Here is a 19,177-nt window from a genome sequence, read left to right as displayed (position 1 = left end):
GGACGAGCTTCCCGGCATTTCATCCCAGGTCTCGACCAGGGTTGAATCCGGGATCGTCCCGGTTTGCAGTGCAGTGTGAACGGTTATGCCGAGTCAAAATTACCCGGCACCCGTTCTCTGCTTAGGAGGAGGTGGTGCTTGTAGATAATCATCAAGTTACTGCATGTAGCCATTTATTGGCAACGGTGAACATTGTTCCGCAAAGGGATATAGTGGAGAGTGGAATACTAACATTTACAACGAATATTCCTCTGGATACGGCCATTCTCAAAAGACATTAGCACCAGTGGCCGCAAGGAAAGTGAGTGACAATCTATTCCATGAAAGTGGTAAATACTTTTTTGTTTCCATATATGATTCTCCTAACTTCCACATTACCCTGTGAACTGTTGCCAATCACTCAATTGTGGGAAACAAATTGCTACCTATAGTGCTTATTATTGCTACATATTATATTCAATACTAATTCAGGACTGAATTCACATCTGGTAGTAATTCATTCTGACAACAGAATAGCACATTGTTATCCATACTGCTGAATAATTTTTCACATATATTTTTTATCTTTTTAATTGTGTTATAAGCATAATTACAGGGAATGCCGGCCGGCTGATGCTTTTCCCTATATATTTTATTGTATAAATTTTGTAGACAATGGGGGGAATTCAAATGTTTGAAAAGTCGGTTGGTTGTCTGTCTATTAGATAGGAAAAAACAGACACCCAACTGACTTTTCAAACAATTGAATATCCCCTAATATGTCTTTTTGAGAAAAATAAAAATAAGAATTTACTTACCGATAATTCTATTTCTCATAGTCCGTAGTGGATGCTGGGGACTCCGAAAGGACCATGGGGAATAGCGGCTCCGCAGGAGACTGGGCACAAAAGTAAAAAGCTTTAGGACTACCTGGTGTGCACTGGCTCCTCCCCCATGACCCTCCTCCAAGCCTCAGTTAGGATACTGTGCCCGGACGAGCGTACACAATAAGGAAGGATTTTGAATCCCGGGTAAGACTCTTACCAGCCACACCAATCACACCGTACAACTTGTGATCTGAACCCAGTTAACAGCATGATAACAGAAGGAGCCTCTGAAAAGATGGCTCACAACAACAATAACCCGATTTTTGTAACAATAACTATGTACAAGTAATGCAGACAATCCGCACTTGGGATGGGCGCCCAGCATCCACTACGGACTATGAGAAATAGAATTATCGGTAAGTAAATTCTTATTTTCTCTAACGTCCTAGTGGATGCTGGGGACTCCGAAAGGACCATGGGGATTATACCAAAGCTCCCAAACGGGCGGGAGAGTGCGGATGACTCTGCAGCACCGAATGAGAGAACTCCAGGTCCTCCTCAGCCAGGGTATCAAATTTGTAGAATTTAGCAAACGTGTTTGCCCCTGACCAAGTAGCAGCTCGGCAAAGTTGTAAAGCCGAGACCCCTCGGGCAGCCGCCCAAGATGAGCCCACTTTCCGTGTGGAATGGGCTTTTACAGATTTTGGCTGTGGCAGGCCTGCCACAGAATGTGCAAGCTGAATTGTACTACAAATCCAACGAGCAATCGTCTGCTTAGAAGCAGGAGCACCCAGATTGTTGGGTGCATACAGGATAAACAGCGAGTCAGATTTTCTGACTCCAGCCGTCCTGGAAACATATTTTCAGGGCCCTGACTTACGTCCAGCAACTTGGAATCCTCCAAGTCCCTAGTAGCCGCAGGCACCACAATAGGCTGGTTTAAGTGAAATGCTGAAACCACCTTAGGGAGAAATTGAGGACGAGTCCTCAATTCTGCCCTGTCCGTATGAAAAATTAGGTAAGGGCTTTTAAAGGATAAAGCCGCCAATTCTGAAACACGCCTGGCTGAAGCCAGGGCTAACAGCATTACCACTTTCCATGTGAGATATTTTAAGTCCACAGTGGTGAGTGGTTCAAACCAATGTGATTTTAGGAATCCCAAAACTACATTGAGATCCCAAGGTGCCACTGGAGGCACAAAAGGAGGCTGTATATGCAGTACTCCCTTGACAAACGTCTGAACTTTAGGAATAGAAGCTAGTTCTTTTTGGAAGAATATTGACAGGGCCGAAATTTGAACCTTAATGGACCCTAATTTTAGGCCCATAGACAGTCCTGTTTGCAGGAAATGCAGGAATCGACCCAGTTGAAATTCCTCTGTAGGGGCCTTCCTGGCCTCGCACCACGCAACATATTTACGCCAAATACGGTGATAATGTTGTACGGTCACATCCTTCCTGGCTTTGATCAGGGTAGGGATGACTTCATCCGGAATGCCTTTTTCCTTCAGGATCCGGCGTTCAACCGCCATGCCGTCAAACGCAGCCGCGGTAAGTCTTGGAACAGACATGGTCCCTGCTGGAGCAGGTCCTTTCTTAGAGGTAGAGGCCACGGGTCTTCCGTGAGCATCTCTTGAATTTCCGGGTACCAAGTCCTTCTTGGCCAATCCGGAGCCACGAGTATAGTCTTTACTCCTCTCCTTCTTATGATTCTCAGTACTTTTGGTATGAGAGGAAGAGGAGGGAACACATACACTGACTGGTACACCCACGGTGTTACCAGACCGTCCACAGCTATTGCCTGAGGGTCCCTTGACCTGGCGCAATATCTGTCCAGTTTTTTGTTGAGGCGGGACGCCATCATGTCCACCTTTGGTTTTTCCCAACGGTTCACAATCATGTGGAAGACTTCTGGGTGAAGTCCCCACTCCCCCGGGTGAAGATCGTGTCTGCTGAGGAAGTCTGCTTCCCAGTTGTCCACTCCCGGAATGAACACTGCTGACAGTGCTATCACATGATTTTCCGCCCAGCGAAGAATCCTTGCCACTTCCGTCATTGCCCTCCTGCTTCTTGTGCCGCCCTGTCTGTTTACGTGGGCGACTGCCGTGATGTTGTCCGACTGGATCAACACCGGCTGACCCTGAAGCAGAGGTCTTGCCTGACTTAGGGCATTGTAAATGGCCCTGAGTTCCAGGATATTTATGTGAAGTGACGTTTCCATGCTTGACCACAAGCCCTGGAAATTTCTTCCCTGTGTGACTGCTCCCCAGCCCCTCAGGCTGGCATCCGTGGTCACCAGGACCCAATCCTGAATGCCGAATCTGCGGCCCTCTAGGAGATGAGCACTCTGTAACCACCACAGGAGAGACACCCTTGTCCTTGGAGACAGGGTTATCCGCTGATGCATTTGAAGATGCGATCCGGACCATTTGTCCAGCAGATCCCACTGAAAAGTTCTTGCGTGGAATCTGCCGAATGGAATCGCTTCGTAAGAAGCCACCATCTTTCCCAGGACCCTTGTGCATTGATGTACTGACACTTGGCCTGGTCTTAGGAGGTTCCTGACTAGGTCGGATAACTCCCTGGCTTTCTCTTCCGGGAGAAACACCTTTTTCTGTACTGTGTCCAGAATCATTCCTAGGAACAGCAGACGTGTCGTCGGAATCAGCTGCGATTTTGGAATATTTAGAATCCATCCGTGCTGTCGTAGTACTACTTGAGATAGTGCTACTCCGACCTCTAACTGTTCTCTGGACCTTGCCCTTATCAGGAGATCGTCCAAGTAAGGGATAATTAAGACGCCTTTTCTTCGAAGAAGAATCATCATTTCGGCCATTACCTTGGTAAAGACCCGGGGTGCCGTGGACAATCCAAACGGCAGCGTCTGAAACTGATAGTGACAGTTCTGTACCACAAACCTGAGGTACCCTTGGTGAGAAGGGCAAATTGGGACATGGAGGTAAGCATCCTTGATGTCCAGAGACACCATATAGTCCCCTTCTTCCAGGTTCGCTATCACTGCTCTGAGTGACTCCATCTTGAACTTGAACCTTTTTATGTAAGTGTTCAAGGATTTCAGATTTAAAATGGGTCTCACCGAGCCGTCCGGCTTCGGTACCACAAACAGCGTGGAATAATACCCCTTTCCCTGTTGTAGGAGGGGTACCTTGATTATCACTTGCTGGGAATACAGCTTGTGAATGGCTTCCAATACCGCCTCCCTGTCGGGGGGAGACGTTGGTAAAGCAGACTTCAGGAACCGGCGAGGGGGAGACGTCTCGAATTCCAATTTGTACCCCTGAGATACTACCTGCAGGATCCAGGGGTCCACTTGCGAGTGAGCCCACTGCGCGCTGAAATTCTTGAGACGGGCCCCCACCGTGCCTGAGTCCGCTTGTAAGGCCCCAGCGTCATGCTGAGGACTTGGCAGAAGCGGGGGAGGGCTTCTGTTCGTGGGAAGAGGCTGTCTGCTTCAGTCTTTTTCCCCTTCCTCTGTCCCGGGGCAGATATGAGTGGCCTTTTGCCCGCTTGCCCTTATGGGGACGAAAGGACTGAGCCTGAAAAGACGGTATCTTTTTCTGCTGTGAGGTGACTTGGGGTAAAAAGGTGGATTTCCCAGCCGTTGCCGTGGCCACCAGGTCCGATAGACCGACCCCAAATAACTCCTCCCCTTTATACGGCAATACTTCCATATGCCGTTTGGAATCCGCATCACCTGACCACTGTCGCGTCCATAACCCTCTTCTGGCAGAAATGGACATCGTACTTACTCTTGATGCCAGAGTGCAAATATCCCTCTGTGCATCACGCATATATAGAAATGCATCCTTTAAATGCTCTATAGTCAATAATATATTGTCCCTGTCCAGGGTATCAATATTTTCAGTCAGGGAATCCGACCAAGCCACCCCAGCACTGCACATCCAGGCTGAGGCGATTGCTGGTCGCAGTATAATACCAGTATGTGTGTATATACTTTTTAGGATATTTTCCAGCTTCCTATCAGCTGGTTCCTTGAGGGCGGCCGTATCAGGAGACGGTAACGCCACTTGTTTTGATAAGCGTGTGAGCGCCTTATCCACTCTAGGGGGTGTTTCCCAACGCGCCCTAACCTCTGGCGGGAAAGGGTATAATGCCAATAATTTTTTAGAAATTAGCAGTTTTTTATCGGGGGAAACCCACGCTTCATCACACACCTCATTTAATTCATCTGATTCAGGAAAAACTACGGGTAGTTTTTTCACACCCCACATAATACCCTTTTTTGTGGTACTTGTAGTATCAGAAATGTTCAAAACCTCCTTCATTGCCGTGATCATGTAACGTGTGGCCCTACTGGAAAATACGTTTGTTTCCTCACCGTCGACACTGGAGTCAGTGTCCGTGTCTGTATCGACCTGAGGTAACGGGCGTTTTATAGCCCCTGACGGTGTTTGAGACGCCTGTACAGGTATTAACTGATTTGCCGGCTGTCTCATGTCGTCAACAGTCTTTTGTAAAGTGCCGACACTATCACGTAATTCTTTCCATAAGACCATCCAGTCAGGTGTCGACTCCCTAGGGGGTGACATCACTAACACAGGCAATTGCTCCGCCTCCACACCATTTTCCTCCTCATACATGTCGACACAGCGTACCGACACACAGCACACACACAGGGAATGCTCTGATAGAGGACAGGACCCCACTAGCCCTTTGGGGAGACAGAGGGAGAGTTTGCCAGCACACACCAGAGCGCTATATATATATATACAGGGATAACCTTATATAAGTGTTTTTCCCTAATATAGCTGCTGTATATATTAATATGCCAATTTAGTGCCCCCCCTCTCTTGTTTTACCCTGTTTCTGTAGTGCAGGACTGCAGGGGAGAGTCAGGGAGCCTTCCTCCAACGGAGCTGTGAGGAAAAAATGGCGCCAGTGTGCTGAGGAGATAGGCTCCGCCCCCTTCTCGGCGGCCTTTCTCCCGCTTTTTAATGGAAAAATTGGCAGGGGTTAAATGCATCCATATAGCCCAGGAGCTATATGTGATGTATTTTTTGCCAAAAAAAGGTTTTTTATTGCGTCTCAGGGCGCCCCCCCCAGCGCCCTGCACCTTCAGTGACCGGAGTGTGAAGTGTGCTGAGAGCAATGGCGCACAGCTGCGGTGCTGTGCGCTACCTTATTGAAGACCAGGACGTCTTCTGCCGCCAATTTTCCGGACCTCTTCACTCTTCTTGCTCTGTAAGGGGGCCGGCGGCGCGGCTCCGGGACCCATCCATGGCTGGGCCTGTGATCGTCCCTCTGGAGCTAATGTCCAGTAGCCTAAGAAGCCCAATCCACTCTGCACGCAGGTGAGTTCGCTTCTTCTCCCCTTAGTCCCTCGGTGCAGTGAGCCTGTTGCCAGCAGGTCTCACTGAAAATAAAAAACCTACTTTAAACTTTTACACTAAGCAGCTCAGGAGAGCCCCTTAGCCTGCACCCGTCTCGTTCGGGCACAAAAATCTAACTGAGGCTTGGAGGAGGGTCATAGGGGGAGGAGCCAGTGCACACCAGGTAGTCCTAAAGCTTTTCACTTTTGTGCCCAGTCTCCTGCGGAGCCGCTATTCCCCATGGTCCTTTCGGAGTCCCCAGCATCCACTAGGACGTTAGAGAAAGTAAGATACATTTTTACCATATACCAGCGCTTTTCTTCTTTGTGTATATATATTCTTAGGAGGTCAGTCTAGGTCAACTGTGTGTTCGTAGCACTGGCGAGTCCAAGTCCTACTACTACATCATCATATTCGGTCACGGTGTCGCTCCTCTTCCAAGCGGACCGGATACCATGATGGAACAGTACATTAATTGAGACTATTAGTGGGTAGAGTTGGAGAAAGAGGAAACAAATGTATTTCATATTTATTTAATGGATGTATGAAGAGAAGTCGGGATGCGCTACTGATCAGTTACATGCATGTTCATTTACCAGCGACAGGTTTTGTAGGGGTGAATGAAAGGTTCTGTAAAAGTCAGTGCCCAGAAATGAACCATGTTGAATGAAACACATATTAAGTCAAATAGACACCTTACTGTGGGTCCATGCCAAATTTCTTCAGTTTCTCCTCCACGTCTTTCACGTTTCTCAGATCCGCGCCGATGATGGAGTATCGCGAGGAGTCCATACTGTGAGCGTCTATGGACAGAGACAGACAGTGACATCTTCACAAGCGTTTGAGAAACCGGGCACAGCCTGGCTACACTGATCGTGCCAACATAATGTACTCTGAGTATAGAATCTGCCCGGGTGTAAAGATCAGATGTGTTCTACAATGAGATAGCAGAGGTTCGTGTTTTCTTACGTTTAAGATAAGCAGCAATTATTTGTGTACGTGTTATGAACAAAGCATGAAGATACAGACAGACCCAAGGCATATATGAATTAACATGGCATAAGAAGAGGGTCTTGCTCATGACAGCTTACAGTCTAGTAAGAAGGAAACAAACACAAGAGGTTATGAATGCAACTGGCACTATTGATTGAATATGCACAATTAGAGTCCAAAGTATTCTAATGATGCGGGGGGGTGGGGGTGGGGGGGTTGTATTTTTAGGGAGTAGGCCCTGATGTAGTGGTGGTCTGCCAAAATTCACATGATCTTTACAAGTCATCTTAAGCAGCAGTATTTGGCTGCAGGACGTTGCTTGTAAAGTTGTCATTAAATTGTACAAAATGATGAAGACCCTCCCCCCTCCCCCCACCCCCCCTCCCCACACACACACACACCCCTATCCTTAATGGTTACGGGCAGCAAAGTGCTGTAATACACAATCTAGGTTAAAACAGGCTTGCTGCCTCCAGTACGATCCAACACAGCAGAATAGAACATTCAGTTCAGCTCCTTTGAACTCCTGTGCTCCCGTTACACATACACAGCGTGTGGTCTCTTCCCAAGGTAGTAGGTGGTGGTGGGCAGTACATGTGTGGAGATGAGCTGTGTGTTCCTATGATAAACTGTAATCTGGTACATCAGTACAAGGCTGGAGGCATGGCAAAGTACGGGATCAGGGTATGCACCCATGTGCTGTCAGTTGGTAAATGTAAGCCGCTGACCGCAATCCATCCATTAATGCGTGCGTCACTAGTTTAGCCACAGCTTATATATTTGTTCTGTGCTGTGAATTAGTGTTATACGTAGTATACTTATATTTTATCATTACTGCCACTGAGAATGCTGCTGTCCTAGAACAGCCACATATACTTTCCCCACCAGTGAATTCACGTCTTACTCCGCTACTTTATGTATCATGCGTTTCATGTCATTATGTTATTTGTTTGTGCCCCGATGCCCTTAATGTACAGCACCATGGAATAGGTCAGTGCTTTATAAATAAAGGACAATAATTATTATTGGGTAAACACATGACGGACAGACAGGAGTTGTCCAGCTGTACGCAGAGCATGATCTGGCTTTCTGCACTTACAGCCCAGTATGGCAACAGGCGGGTAAGCGGACGGAACAAAGTGCAGGCTTTCTACAGCAATGCAGACCTTTCCCCTTGATCTATCATTTTACGATGTGTCTATTTAGGAAGATAAATAAATTGTAACTGTTGCAGTTTAACGAGCTGTAATAATCATCTTGGTTATGAAATGGTAAGTGACAACAAGTAATATAAGAATGGAATTTAACAGCAAAGCTGGAGCTCAGCTAAACATGGAATACACTAGTGTCTCCATACAGTGAGCATTACAAGGGTCTTCTCCAACCCAAGTGCTTTTTAATAGAAGCTCTTGCTCCCTTTCTGGCTTGTAATATGGCTGTGGTCACACTTCCAAGATGGAGGTGGGAGATCTCATTGTCAAAAGGTAACTGATCGAAGGGCCGGTTGTGATACAGAATATAGACATCATCAAGGTCGACAGTTTTTAGGAAGAAAACATAGGGTTGGCAGTGTCAAAAGGTCAACACAAAAGATTATTATTATTTATTTATTTTTTAATTTTTTTTTTTGGGGGGGGGGGGGTTATAATATTCCCTTATTTTCACTCCCCTATCACTTGTTTACTTTGTATATTCAAAGAATCTGTTCCTACCAACTTTGAGCCTACTATCTACTGTTTTATATCAAAAGATAAAATGTTCAAGTTCACTGGATTCATTTCAATAAAATATTTAAGGAACACTAGAGGTGCACTGCAGCCTTTTCTTTTCCCCTTCGTTGACATGCTCACTCACTGGGCACCAGGAAACTCTAGAGAGCATGCTCAGGAGATGGACTGTTTACGAAGAGGAACAGCAGGCAGAGATGGCCATAAACGCAGCCAAACTAGGTGATATTGAGCCGTGTGGCACTCAGACCAAATGGCCAGGTTGCTTCTAGAGTAAATAGGGATTTGGTTTTGTAGTGGAAAGGTGACTGCACAGAGATACATTGTGGCCAACTTACATTGCATCTAATTGTATGCGCCATAACAACCTAATTGGCTATTGGTCATCATCTTTTGGCAATACCAAGGCTTGTATGGGCAACTTTAGGAAGGCCAGGTCAAAATGGGACAAGTCTGGTTATTCTGCTGCTAAGGAGTATTTTCAAAATGGAGACCGATATATAGGCATCAGGGTAGTGCTGGATCCAGTGGAAGTCTAGGTTCCTAGCCACGTTTCCAGGCTTGTCATCCACTGTCGTCTCTTACCATTCAGTACACATGAGCTGCAGAAGGAAAGGTAAATTATATAATGAAGGGACTCACCTGTAAGCAGCGACGCACCGGTGTGACATTCCATTATCGGCTTTGACAACGGAGGCTTGGACCTGGTAAACATGAGAAACTGAATTTTAAACTAGAAAAACTAAATACAAGCATGTAGCTTACAATAAAAATGGAAGCAGATGTTAAACTATATCAGCAGTATTACTGCCATAAAAAGAGGATTTTGGTACTTACCGATAAATCCATTTCTCTGAATCCTCTAGGGGACACTGGAGCATTCCATTAGACATTAGGGGTGTGAAGCTTGCAACCGGAGGTGTGGCACAATCTAAAATTAGCATTGTCTGCACAGCCGGCCCCTCCCACTTCACATCCCTCCTCCCTCAGTTTGGAAAATTTGACTGAGAGAATAGGACATGATGCTAGAGCACATGGAGAGGAACCGAACCGTACAACCTAACAAACAGCAGCCAAGTAACTTAACCGAGAAGCCAACGCTGTTTGAACAAACCGTTTTACCAAGAACTTTGAATCGAGCAGGCCAACAGCACAGAGGCGGGCGTCCAGTGTCCCCTAGAGGATTCAGGGAAATGGATTTATCGGTAAGTACCAAAATCCTCTTTTCTCTTTCATCCACTAGGGGACACTGGAGCATTCCATTAGACATTAGGGGACGTCCCAAAGTTAACCCCCAGGGAGGGAGTGCTGTCGGTTGTCTGCAAAACCAAATGTCCGAACATAGAGTCGCCGGACTCAAAGGTATCAAACTTGCAAAAGCACGCGAACACGTGGGCTGAAGACCACGTTGCTGCTCCGCAAAGTTGAGCAGTGGAAGCACCCTGGCCACCGCCCACGAGGCATCCACCAATCGGGTGGTAGGAGTACCCGACTGAACCCGGACCTGTTTTTTACAGGAATTATAAACATGCCGAATGGCAAGTCCAAGCCATCAAGACAAAGACCGCTGAGATGCTGGCCAACCCTTCTTAGGTCCAGCCTGAAGAACAAACGAATGGTCTGACCTGCCGAAGGATGACGTAACCTGTACGTATACCCGTAAAGCTCGGACAACATCCAAGGACACGTCCCCATCTGCAAGACCCCGGAAGGATGGGACCATAATCGGCTGGTTTTACGTGAAAACCCCAAAACAACCCTAGGCAGGAGTTCTGCTCCTGTACGGAATTCTGCCCTATCCTCCTGAAAAGTCCAAACGGGGCTCTTACACTAAGGCACGCAACATAAAAAAAACCCTGGCCGAAGCCAAGGCAAGCAAAAATGTGACCTACCAAGAAAGATATTTCAGGTCTGGTTTTGCTAGCGGTTCAAAAGTAGGTGATGTCAAAAACTCCAACACCGAATGCAAGTCCCATGGTGTAGTAGGAGAGGGAAAAGGGGCTGCTATCCGCAGAACCCCCTGTAAAAAGGTTTGACTTCTGCAAGGATGCTAATCGCTGTTGAAATCGGACGGCGAGAACCGAATGCAGAGAGCCCTGCCTCAGTCCTAAATCGAGACCGGCCTGAAGGAAGAGTAGAAGTCTGGATAAGTGGAAGTGCTTCGAATTCCACCCACGTTCTTGACACCAAGCCATGTACCCCTTCCAAATCCTGTAGCAGTACATGGCTGTGACCGGCTACCCAGCGGTAATCATCGTAGGAATGGACGATCGTGGTATACTTCTGTTCCTTAAAATCCGCGATTTTAATAGCCTTGCCGGGAACCACAGCCTGTTTTTGGGAGTTGGAACGGTCCCTGATATAGCAGGTCCCCTCTCAGAAGAGACCTTCACGGATCTTCCGTTAGTAACCCACGCAGGTCTGAGTACTAACTCCTGCGGGACCAATCCGGTGCGATTAGAATCACCGACAGTCGCTCTCGTGTCAACCCTACTCAGATCCATGGGTATGAGTTGGAAAGGTGAAAAAAACTGGAAACCTTTTTATAACACCAAGAAAATGTTAATGCGGCCACTCATTCAGCTGCTGGATCACTTGTCCTGGACATCTATCTGGGCAGCTGATGGTATTGTCGAGATGCCATTGGGTCGACCTGAGGTAGGCCCCATCTTACCACCAAGTCGAAATTCCGTGGACGAGGTATCACTCCCATGGATGCACGACCTGGCGACTGAAATAATCCGCATCCCAGTTCTCCACACCTGGAATGAACCCTGCCGAGAGGATGACGTTTCGCCTTTCTGTCCACAACAAAATATTTTGTGGTTTCCTTTAACGCCATTCCGTTTCTCCATGACTGATTACGTCTGCCGTCGTCGTGACATTGTCCGACTGCATCTTTATGTGTTGACCCATGACAGGGCCTTTGGCTAAGAAAAAGGGCCCTGTAAACTGCTCTGAGTTCGAGAATGTGTAAGGGTAGGCTGCTTTCCAGTAGCGTCCATCTGTTCTGAAACGAATGCTCCTCCCAGACGACATCCCAACCTCTGAGACTGATGTCTGTTGCAGGATCCCTTCAATCCCAAATGCCTAATCTCTAGCCTGCTGCGAGATTCCTGTGCAACGCCCACCAAATTAAGAAGGTGCGTATTCGTGGTGGAAGTCGGATTCTTTGTGCAGAAGCCAGTGTGACCTTGCTCCCTGAGCAATGAGGTTCATCAGTAATGGTCGGGAATGAAACTGCCTTACTGGGGATCTTCGAACGATGCCACCAACTTCCTGAGAAATTTCACACAGAGGTGTAGAGAAACCTTTTGTGACCTTAGTACCTGAGTCACTAATCTCTGTAGGTCCAGGACCTTGTTCCTTGGTAGGAATACTTTCAATAGTACCGTGTCCAAGATGAGGCTGAGGAACTGAATTGAATTGGCATGAGGTTGGATCTCTGTAAAATCACAATCCCCCCATGTGGAATGAGAAATGGATGAGACGTCTGAACATCCCTGACCAACTGGTCCCGAGAGGATGCCTTGATTTGCAGGTCGCCTAGATAAGGACTAATCGTGACTCTCAACAGTCCCGATTCTGCAACCATGAATGCCATGATCTTCGTAAAGAAACTGTGGGTCGATGATAGACCGAACGGCAAGGCCCTGGAATGGTAGCGATCCATCCGCAGTGTGAACCTCAAGTAAGCTTGTTGAAGAGCCCAGATTGGGATAAGCACATATGCATGTTCCAAGCCTGCAATAACCAACTGGATTGATTCCACCTTGAATTAGAAGACACTGAGAGACCGGTTTAAAACGGTTAAATCGAGTCTCGGCCCGCCTGTCCGGATCACATTTTTCACGACAAAAGGATTGGAATAACAAAACCGTTCCTTTCTGAGGGGCGGCCACCGGAATAATGACCTCCGAACGTAGCTAAGTTCCAATTGTTGGCAGTAGCGTTTATAATCTCTTGTCAGCAGGTCCATCCCGCTCTTCTGGCTGCTGCCTGTGAGCGGTCTCTATCTCTGCCCCCACGTACTTGTGTACCGAAACCTCTTCCTGGGGCGTGTAAGGACTGAGAGCCAAAGGAATTACATGCTGGTCCTCAAGAACCTCTCCTAAACTGTGGAGTGGCTCATGTATAAGGAGTAGGCAGACCAGTGGGCGCTGTAGCTTGCGAAATCCTCCTGGCTAACACTGGATTGAAAAACCTCACCTCCTCAAAGGGGATGAAGTCTACCGCCCCTTGGTAAAATTATAGTGAGCCCCACTGGGATTTGAACTCCAGTCGGTCTGTGCAGTAGCACTGGGCATTAGACCACTGAGCTATTTGCTCCCTCTATTGTCAGTCTCTAGCCGATATGGTTGATGTAGAGATGCGTAATGTCTATAGGTTTGACACAAGTATGAAGCTGAATTTCAATTGTGTCCCGCCAGTTGAGTAATTTCTTTCCAGACCATGCTCCCATGGCCTTGTTAACCCCAAGCGCAGACGACCGTAGGTCTTTGTGCTGCGTCTGCTACAAAAATTTACTTTTAAAAGGTGGGTGAACTTTCATTAGGTAACGGTAAGATTGTTTTCCTTGACAACCTTCCTGGGAAAACATCCACTATCGGCGGAATCTCCCACTTATCCATTATACCCTTAGGAGGGGATCAGTTACTAAAAACTCTGTTTTGAAATTGAACACGGTTGTCAGGGTGGTTCCAGGACTCTTCCATTAAAGACTGGAGGGATTTAGGAATGGGAAATGCAGCGGAACGCGCTCTTGGGATTAGAACCATCCGAATCTACTGGCTTCGTCTCCTATTATACCTTAAAGTTTTAGGATCTCAGCTTGTTGTGATGAAATAATCAAGACCTGAGATTGCCGCGTCCTGTGTGGACAATCGGCGTCTAGCTTAGATGCAAACAACAAACCCTTGTGTGTTAATGAGCCTCATCCACTTCCCGTTACAACAGGAATAGGCCTTTTAACCGCCTTGCACATTGTTAACCTGATGAAAAATTCCTTTAATCGTCTTGGAGAATCCCGCAGCACTAATTGTTGCGTGCGGGAGTCCGGCATCTCATTGGAGATTTTATGTACAAGGTGATAGAGACAGAGCACTGCTCCCGGGTGGAGCTTCCTTGTCTAAGCAGGAGTTGGCCAACCCGCGGTTTGTTACAGTTCGTACAAACATAACAGGTCTCTGCCCCCTTGGAGGTCTGTGCTTTAGACCTGTCATTGAAACTCCCTACCAGGGTCTTTCGTGGCGCTTTCACCCTTTAAACTAGGAAGAGAAAGGCTGTTAGAAATTACGGAAGCAAAGTTATCGGATCGGGCTTGAAATACTGTTCTCCTTTTTTATATAGAAACCAGAACAGGCCAAAATTATATTTATAAAAATAAATAAAAAATAAATAAACAAAATGAAACACCAGCCGACATACAACCCCCAAACCTCAACTGTAACTCAGCTACGATGGGAGAGTTGGGATCCGCTTGCTTCGTTGTATTTTCGTCAGGATCTTTAGAAGAGAAGTCCTTTGAAAATATAAACGGTATGGTAAATTTATTTTGTCCAGGATATCTCACATTACTGAACATATGTTTCCACCAGCAGAGGGAGCTATTGCTACACCTGAAACTTTTTCTCTTCTGATGGTATCCGGACTCCAGGTCGACAACAAAAAGGTCGACACCTTAGGTCGACGCCAATTGGTCAACACACCTTAGGTCGACATGGACAAAAGGTCGACATGGACAAGGTCGACATGGAAAAAGGTCGACATGACTTTTTCACAATTTTTTTCTTTTCTGGAAGTTTTTCATACTTAACGATCCATGTGGACTACAATTGGAACGGTAATCTGTGCTGAGCGAAGCGGAGCGAAGGCACCATTCCCGAAGCATGGCGAGCGAAGAGAGCCATGCGAGGGGACGCGGTGCACTAATTGGAGCTCCCGGTCACTCTACGAAGAAAACACCAAAAAAACTCATGTCGACCTTGTTCCTGTCGACCTTGTTCCTGTCGACCTAAGGTGTGTCGACCAATTGGCGTCGACCTTTTTGTTGTCGATCCTCAGTCCCAGACCCCTTCTGATAGCTATACAAGGGGGGAGGGCTACCCTTCCCCGTAATTGGCGCCAGGGAGGGATAATTAAAATGGCCGACACTGAAATATTCATGTCACATCATAATTCTAAGTACTGGCCAGCAATACTCACTACAATAAACTCTATTTTAAAAAACAATATAGGGATGCACGCTGATGCCTGCTGAGCGCCTACCCCTTATGTTACTGCAGAGTCCTGAAACATTTACCCACACGCGGCTGAAGGCTCTCCTCAACCACGCGGAACATTGCAGCCTCTATGGTGCGCGCGCTACGGGTCCGTCTCACTAAGTCCCGTAGCGGCGCCACTCCAGGTCTTCCTACGCGGCCTTTCTTCAATGGCAATGCACGCCACGGGACCGTTCACCAAGTCCCGTAGCGGTGCCACTGTCTCCCCCGGTAATGCACGCTACGGAACCTCTCACTAAGTCCCATAGCTGCGCCTTTCTAATTTCCCCAGCGGCGCTTCAGTCATCCCGTGGTGACGCACGCTACGGGACTTCTCTCACCCCTCCCGTAGCGGCGCCTCTCCTGAGTGCTGAATCTATGTCTAAAGCATCCTTAGGGAGCCACAACAGCTCCATTGATCGCATGGGGAGAAAGAGGGGAGGGGGGGATACACTAACCTCCTGTGGGGCCTCTCTGTTAAAAACCCTCATACTCACAGTTGGCGCTGGTAAGGAGATGCAGACTCCTTCAGGCGGAATCATTGTCTCCACTCCTGGACTTTGTACCCCTTTTATTAGGGGGACGCAGCCTTTTCATCTGGTAAAGCCTGCACCCCCTTTTATTTAGGTGGGATCGGGCATTTACCATCCTGTCTTCTGAAACCTGCACCCTCCCTTTGGTTAGGAGGGATTGGGTTAGTAAAAGCATAAAATAAAAATAAATAAATAAATAAAAGAAATAAATCTTCATGGGAGCAGGAGCTCCCTTCAGTGCCTGTTACCTCCTAGGCACAATTTTTCAAACTGAGGGAGGAGGGATGTGAAGGGGGAGGAGCCGGCTGTGCAGACAATGCTAATTTTAGATTGTGCCACACCTCCGGTTGCAAGCTTCACACCCCTAATGTCTAATGGAATGCTCCAGTGTCCCCTAGTGGATGAAAGAGAAAGAAGGTTATGACCGAACAAGAGGGGACTGCGTCACAAAGGTGAAGTGATTTGGTTATGTCACAGTCTGCAACATTAGCTGTGCTGGAGTTATTAATGCTCATTCCTACGAGTACCTCTCACCAACACAATGTGGAGGCAGCGATTCTGTGGTAGGGAAGTTATCAGTAATTAGCCTGTCCATTTACTATAAACCGTTATTCAACGTTTAGACAGAAAAAAAAATAGTCTGAATTCTCATGAAGAATGGTACTGCCCACAAAATGGCTGCCTGCACTGTACCTCAGCAATGTCACTAGCTCGGACAGGTGGCTTTCTGAGGACTATTCAACCGTTACACAAAATGGCTGTCTCCACTGTGCCTCATCAATGTCACTAGCTCTTAGTAATCGGACAGGTGGCTTTCTGAGGAATATTCAACCTTGACACAAAATGGCTGCCTATGTGTGCAGGCCTTTTAAACTACTTCTCTATTTCTATAAAATTGTCACTACACATAGTAACTTTAAAATGTCAATTCAAAAAGTGGGAAGAAGATTTGGGAATTACATTGTCTGTGGCACAATGGAGTAAAAATAAGATTTTAAACCTACCGGTAAATCTTTTTCTCGTAGTCCGTAGAGGATGCTGGGGACTCCGTAAGGACCATGGGGATAGATGGGCTCCGCAGGAGACATGGGCACTTTAAGAAAGACTTTAGTATTTGGGTGTGCACTGGCTCCTCCCTCTATGCCCCTCCTCCAGACCTCAGTTAGAGAAACTGTGCCCAGAGGAGACGGACAGTACAAGGAAAGGATTTTTGTTAAACCAAGGGCAAGATTCATACCAGCCCACACCAATCACACCGTATAACTTGTGATAAACTAACCAGTTAACAGTATGAAACTAAACATACTGTAGCTTCAGTCGGAAACTGAAAGCAACCATAACATAACCCTTATGTAAGCAAAACTATATACAAGTCTTGCAGAAGTAGTCCACACTTGGGACGGGCGCCCAGCATCCTCTACGGACTACGAGAAAAAGATTTACCGGTAGGTTTAAAATCTTATTTTCTCTTACGTCCTAGAGGATGCTGGGGACTCCGTAAGGACCATGGGGATTATACCAAAGCTCTCAAACGGGCGGGAGAGTGCGGATGACTCTGCAGCACCGATTGAGCAAACAGGAGGTCCTCCTCAGCCAGGGTATCAAATTTGTAGAATTTCGCAAACGTGTTTGCCCCTGACCAAGTAGCCGCTCGGCACAGCCGCCCAAGAAGAGCCCACTTTCCTAGTGGAATGGGCCTTGACTGATTCAGGTAACGGCAATCTAGCCGTCGTATGCGCCTGCTGAATCGTGGTACAGATCCAGCGAGCAATAGTCTGCTTTGACGCAGGAGCGCCAACCTTGTTGGCTGCATACAGGATAAACAGCGCTTCAGTTTTCCTGACTTTGGCCGTCCTGGCCACGTAAATTTTCAAAGCCCTGACTACATCCAGATACTCGGAATCCTCCAAGTCTCGTGTAGCCACCGGCACCACAATAGGATGGTTCATATGAAAGGATCACACCACCTTAGGCAAGAATTGAGGACGGGTCCGCAATTCCGCCCTATCCATATGGAAAACTAGATAGGGGCTTTTGTGAGACAAAGCCGCCAATTCTGACACTCGCCTAGCCGAAGCTAAGGCAACAACATGACCACCTTCCAAGTGAGATATTTTAACTCTACTGTCTGAAGTGTTTCAAACCAGTGCGACTTAAGGAAACTCAAAACCACGTTAAGGTCCCAAGGCGCCACCGGAGGTACAAAAGGAGGCTGAATATGAAGAACTCCCTTTACAAAAGTTTGTATTTCTGGAAGTGAAGCCAATTCTTTTTGAAAGAAAATGGACAATGCCGAAATCTGAACCATAATGGAGCCTAATTTTAGGCCCAAATACACTACAGTTTGTAAAAAGTGAAGGAAACGGCCCAGATGGAATACTTCCGTAGGAGCATTCCTGGCCTCACACCAAGCAACATATTTACGCCATATACGGTGATAATGTTTAGCTGTCACATCCTTCCTAGCCTTTATCAGAGTAGGAATGACCTCATCCGGAATGCCCTTTTCCGCTAGGATTCGGCGTTCAACCGCCATGCCGTCAAACGGTAAGTCTTGGAACAGACAGGGCCCCTGTTGCAACAGGTCCTGTCTTAGAGGAAGAGGCCACGGATCTTCTGTGAGCATCTCCTGCAATTCCGGGTACCAGGCCCTTCGTGGCCAATCTGGAACAATGAGAATTGTCCGAACTCCTCCTTTTCTTATTATTCTAAACACCTTTGGGATGAGAGGAAGAGGAGGAAAAACATATACTGAGTGGAACACCCACGGTGTCACTAGTGCGTCCACCGCTACCGCCTGAGGGTCTCTTGACCTGGCGCAATACCTTTGCAGTTTTTTGTTTAGGCAGGACGCCATCATGTCTATCTGGGGCAGGCCCCACTGGCTTGCAATCTGTGTGAAGACTTCCTCATGAAGTCCCCACTCTCCCGGATGCAGGTCGTGCCTGCTGAGGAAGTCTGCTTCCCAGTTGTCCACTCCCGGAATTAACACTGCTGATAGGGCGCTTACATGGTTTTCCGCCCAGCGTAGAATTTTTGTGGATTCCGCCATTGCCACTCTGCTCTTTGTGCCGCCCTGGCGGTTTACATGAGCTACTGTGGTGATGTTGTCTGACTGGATCAGAACTGGTAAGTCGCGAAGCAAAGTCTCCGCTTGACGAAGGGCGTTGAATATGGCCCTTAGCTCCAGGACGTTGATGTGAAGACAAGTCTCCTGACTTGACCAAAGACCCTGGAAGTTCCTTCCTTGTGTGACTGCACCCCAACCTCGGAGGCTCGCGTCCGTGGTCACCAGGACCCAGTCCTGAATGTCGAATCTGCAGCCCTCTAGAAGGTGAGCACTCTGCAGCCACCACAGAAGAGAAACCCTAGCCCTGGGGGACAGGGTGATCAACCGATGCATTTGTAGATGCGAACTGGACCATTTGTCCAGTAGGTCCTCGCATGGAACCTGCCGAATGGAATGGCCTCGTAAGATGCCACCATCTTTCCCAGGACTCGCGTGCAG

At 47.4% G+C, this 19,177-nt stretch overlaps 1 protein-coding gene across 2 annotated transcripts in view; it reads right to left on the bottom strand.

Moving 5' to 3' along the window:
* LCMT1 (leucine carboxyl methyltransferase 1) overlaps positions 1-19,177 on the bottom strand; it is an 84,161-nt gene that overhangs the window by 44,446 nt on the left and 20,538 nt on the right. For both annotated transcript variants that reach the window (XR_010182121.1, XM_063934742.1), the window contains exons 5-6: positions 9,519-9,580; positions 6,857-6,959 (exon numbers count right to left, since the gene is read on the bottom strand). Coding sequence is in view for 1 of the 2 variants with exons in the window: in XM_063934742.1 (XP_063790812.1) it covers positions 6,857-6,959; positions 9,519-9,580 (165 nt within the window). In the remaining variant the exon portion in view is untranslated. The remainder of the gene's footprint in view (positions 1-6,856; positions 6,960-9,518; positions 9,581-19,177) is intronic.

This window comes from Pseudophryne corroboree, chromosome 7 (genome assembly GCF_028390025.1).
Source record: "Pseudophryne corroboree isolate aPseCor3 chromosome 7, aPseCor3.hap2, whole genome shotgun sequence".
NCBI classification, from domain to species: Eukaryota; Metazoa; Chordata; class Amphibia; order Anura; family Myobatrachidae; genus Pseudophryne; species Pseudophryne corroboree.
This window is presented reverse-complemented; position numbering and strand designations above follow the sequence as displayed.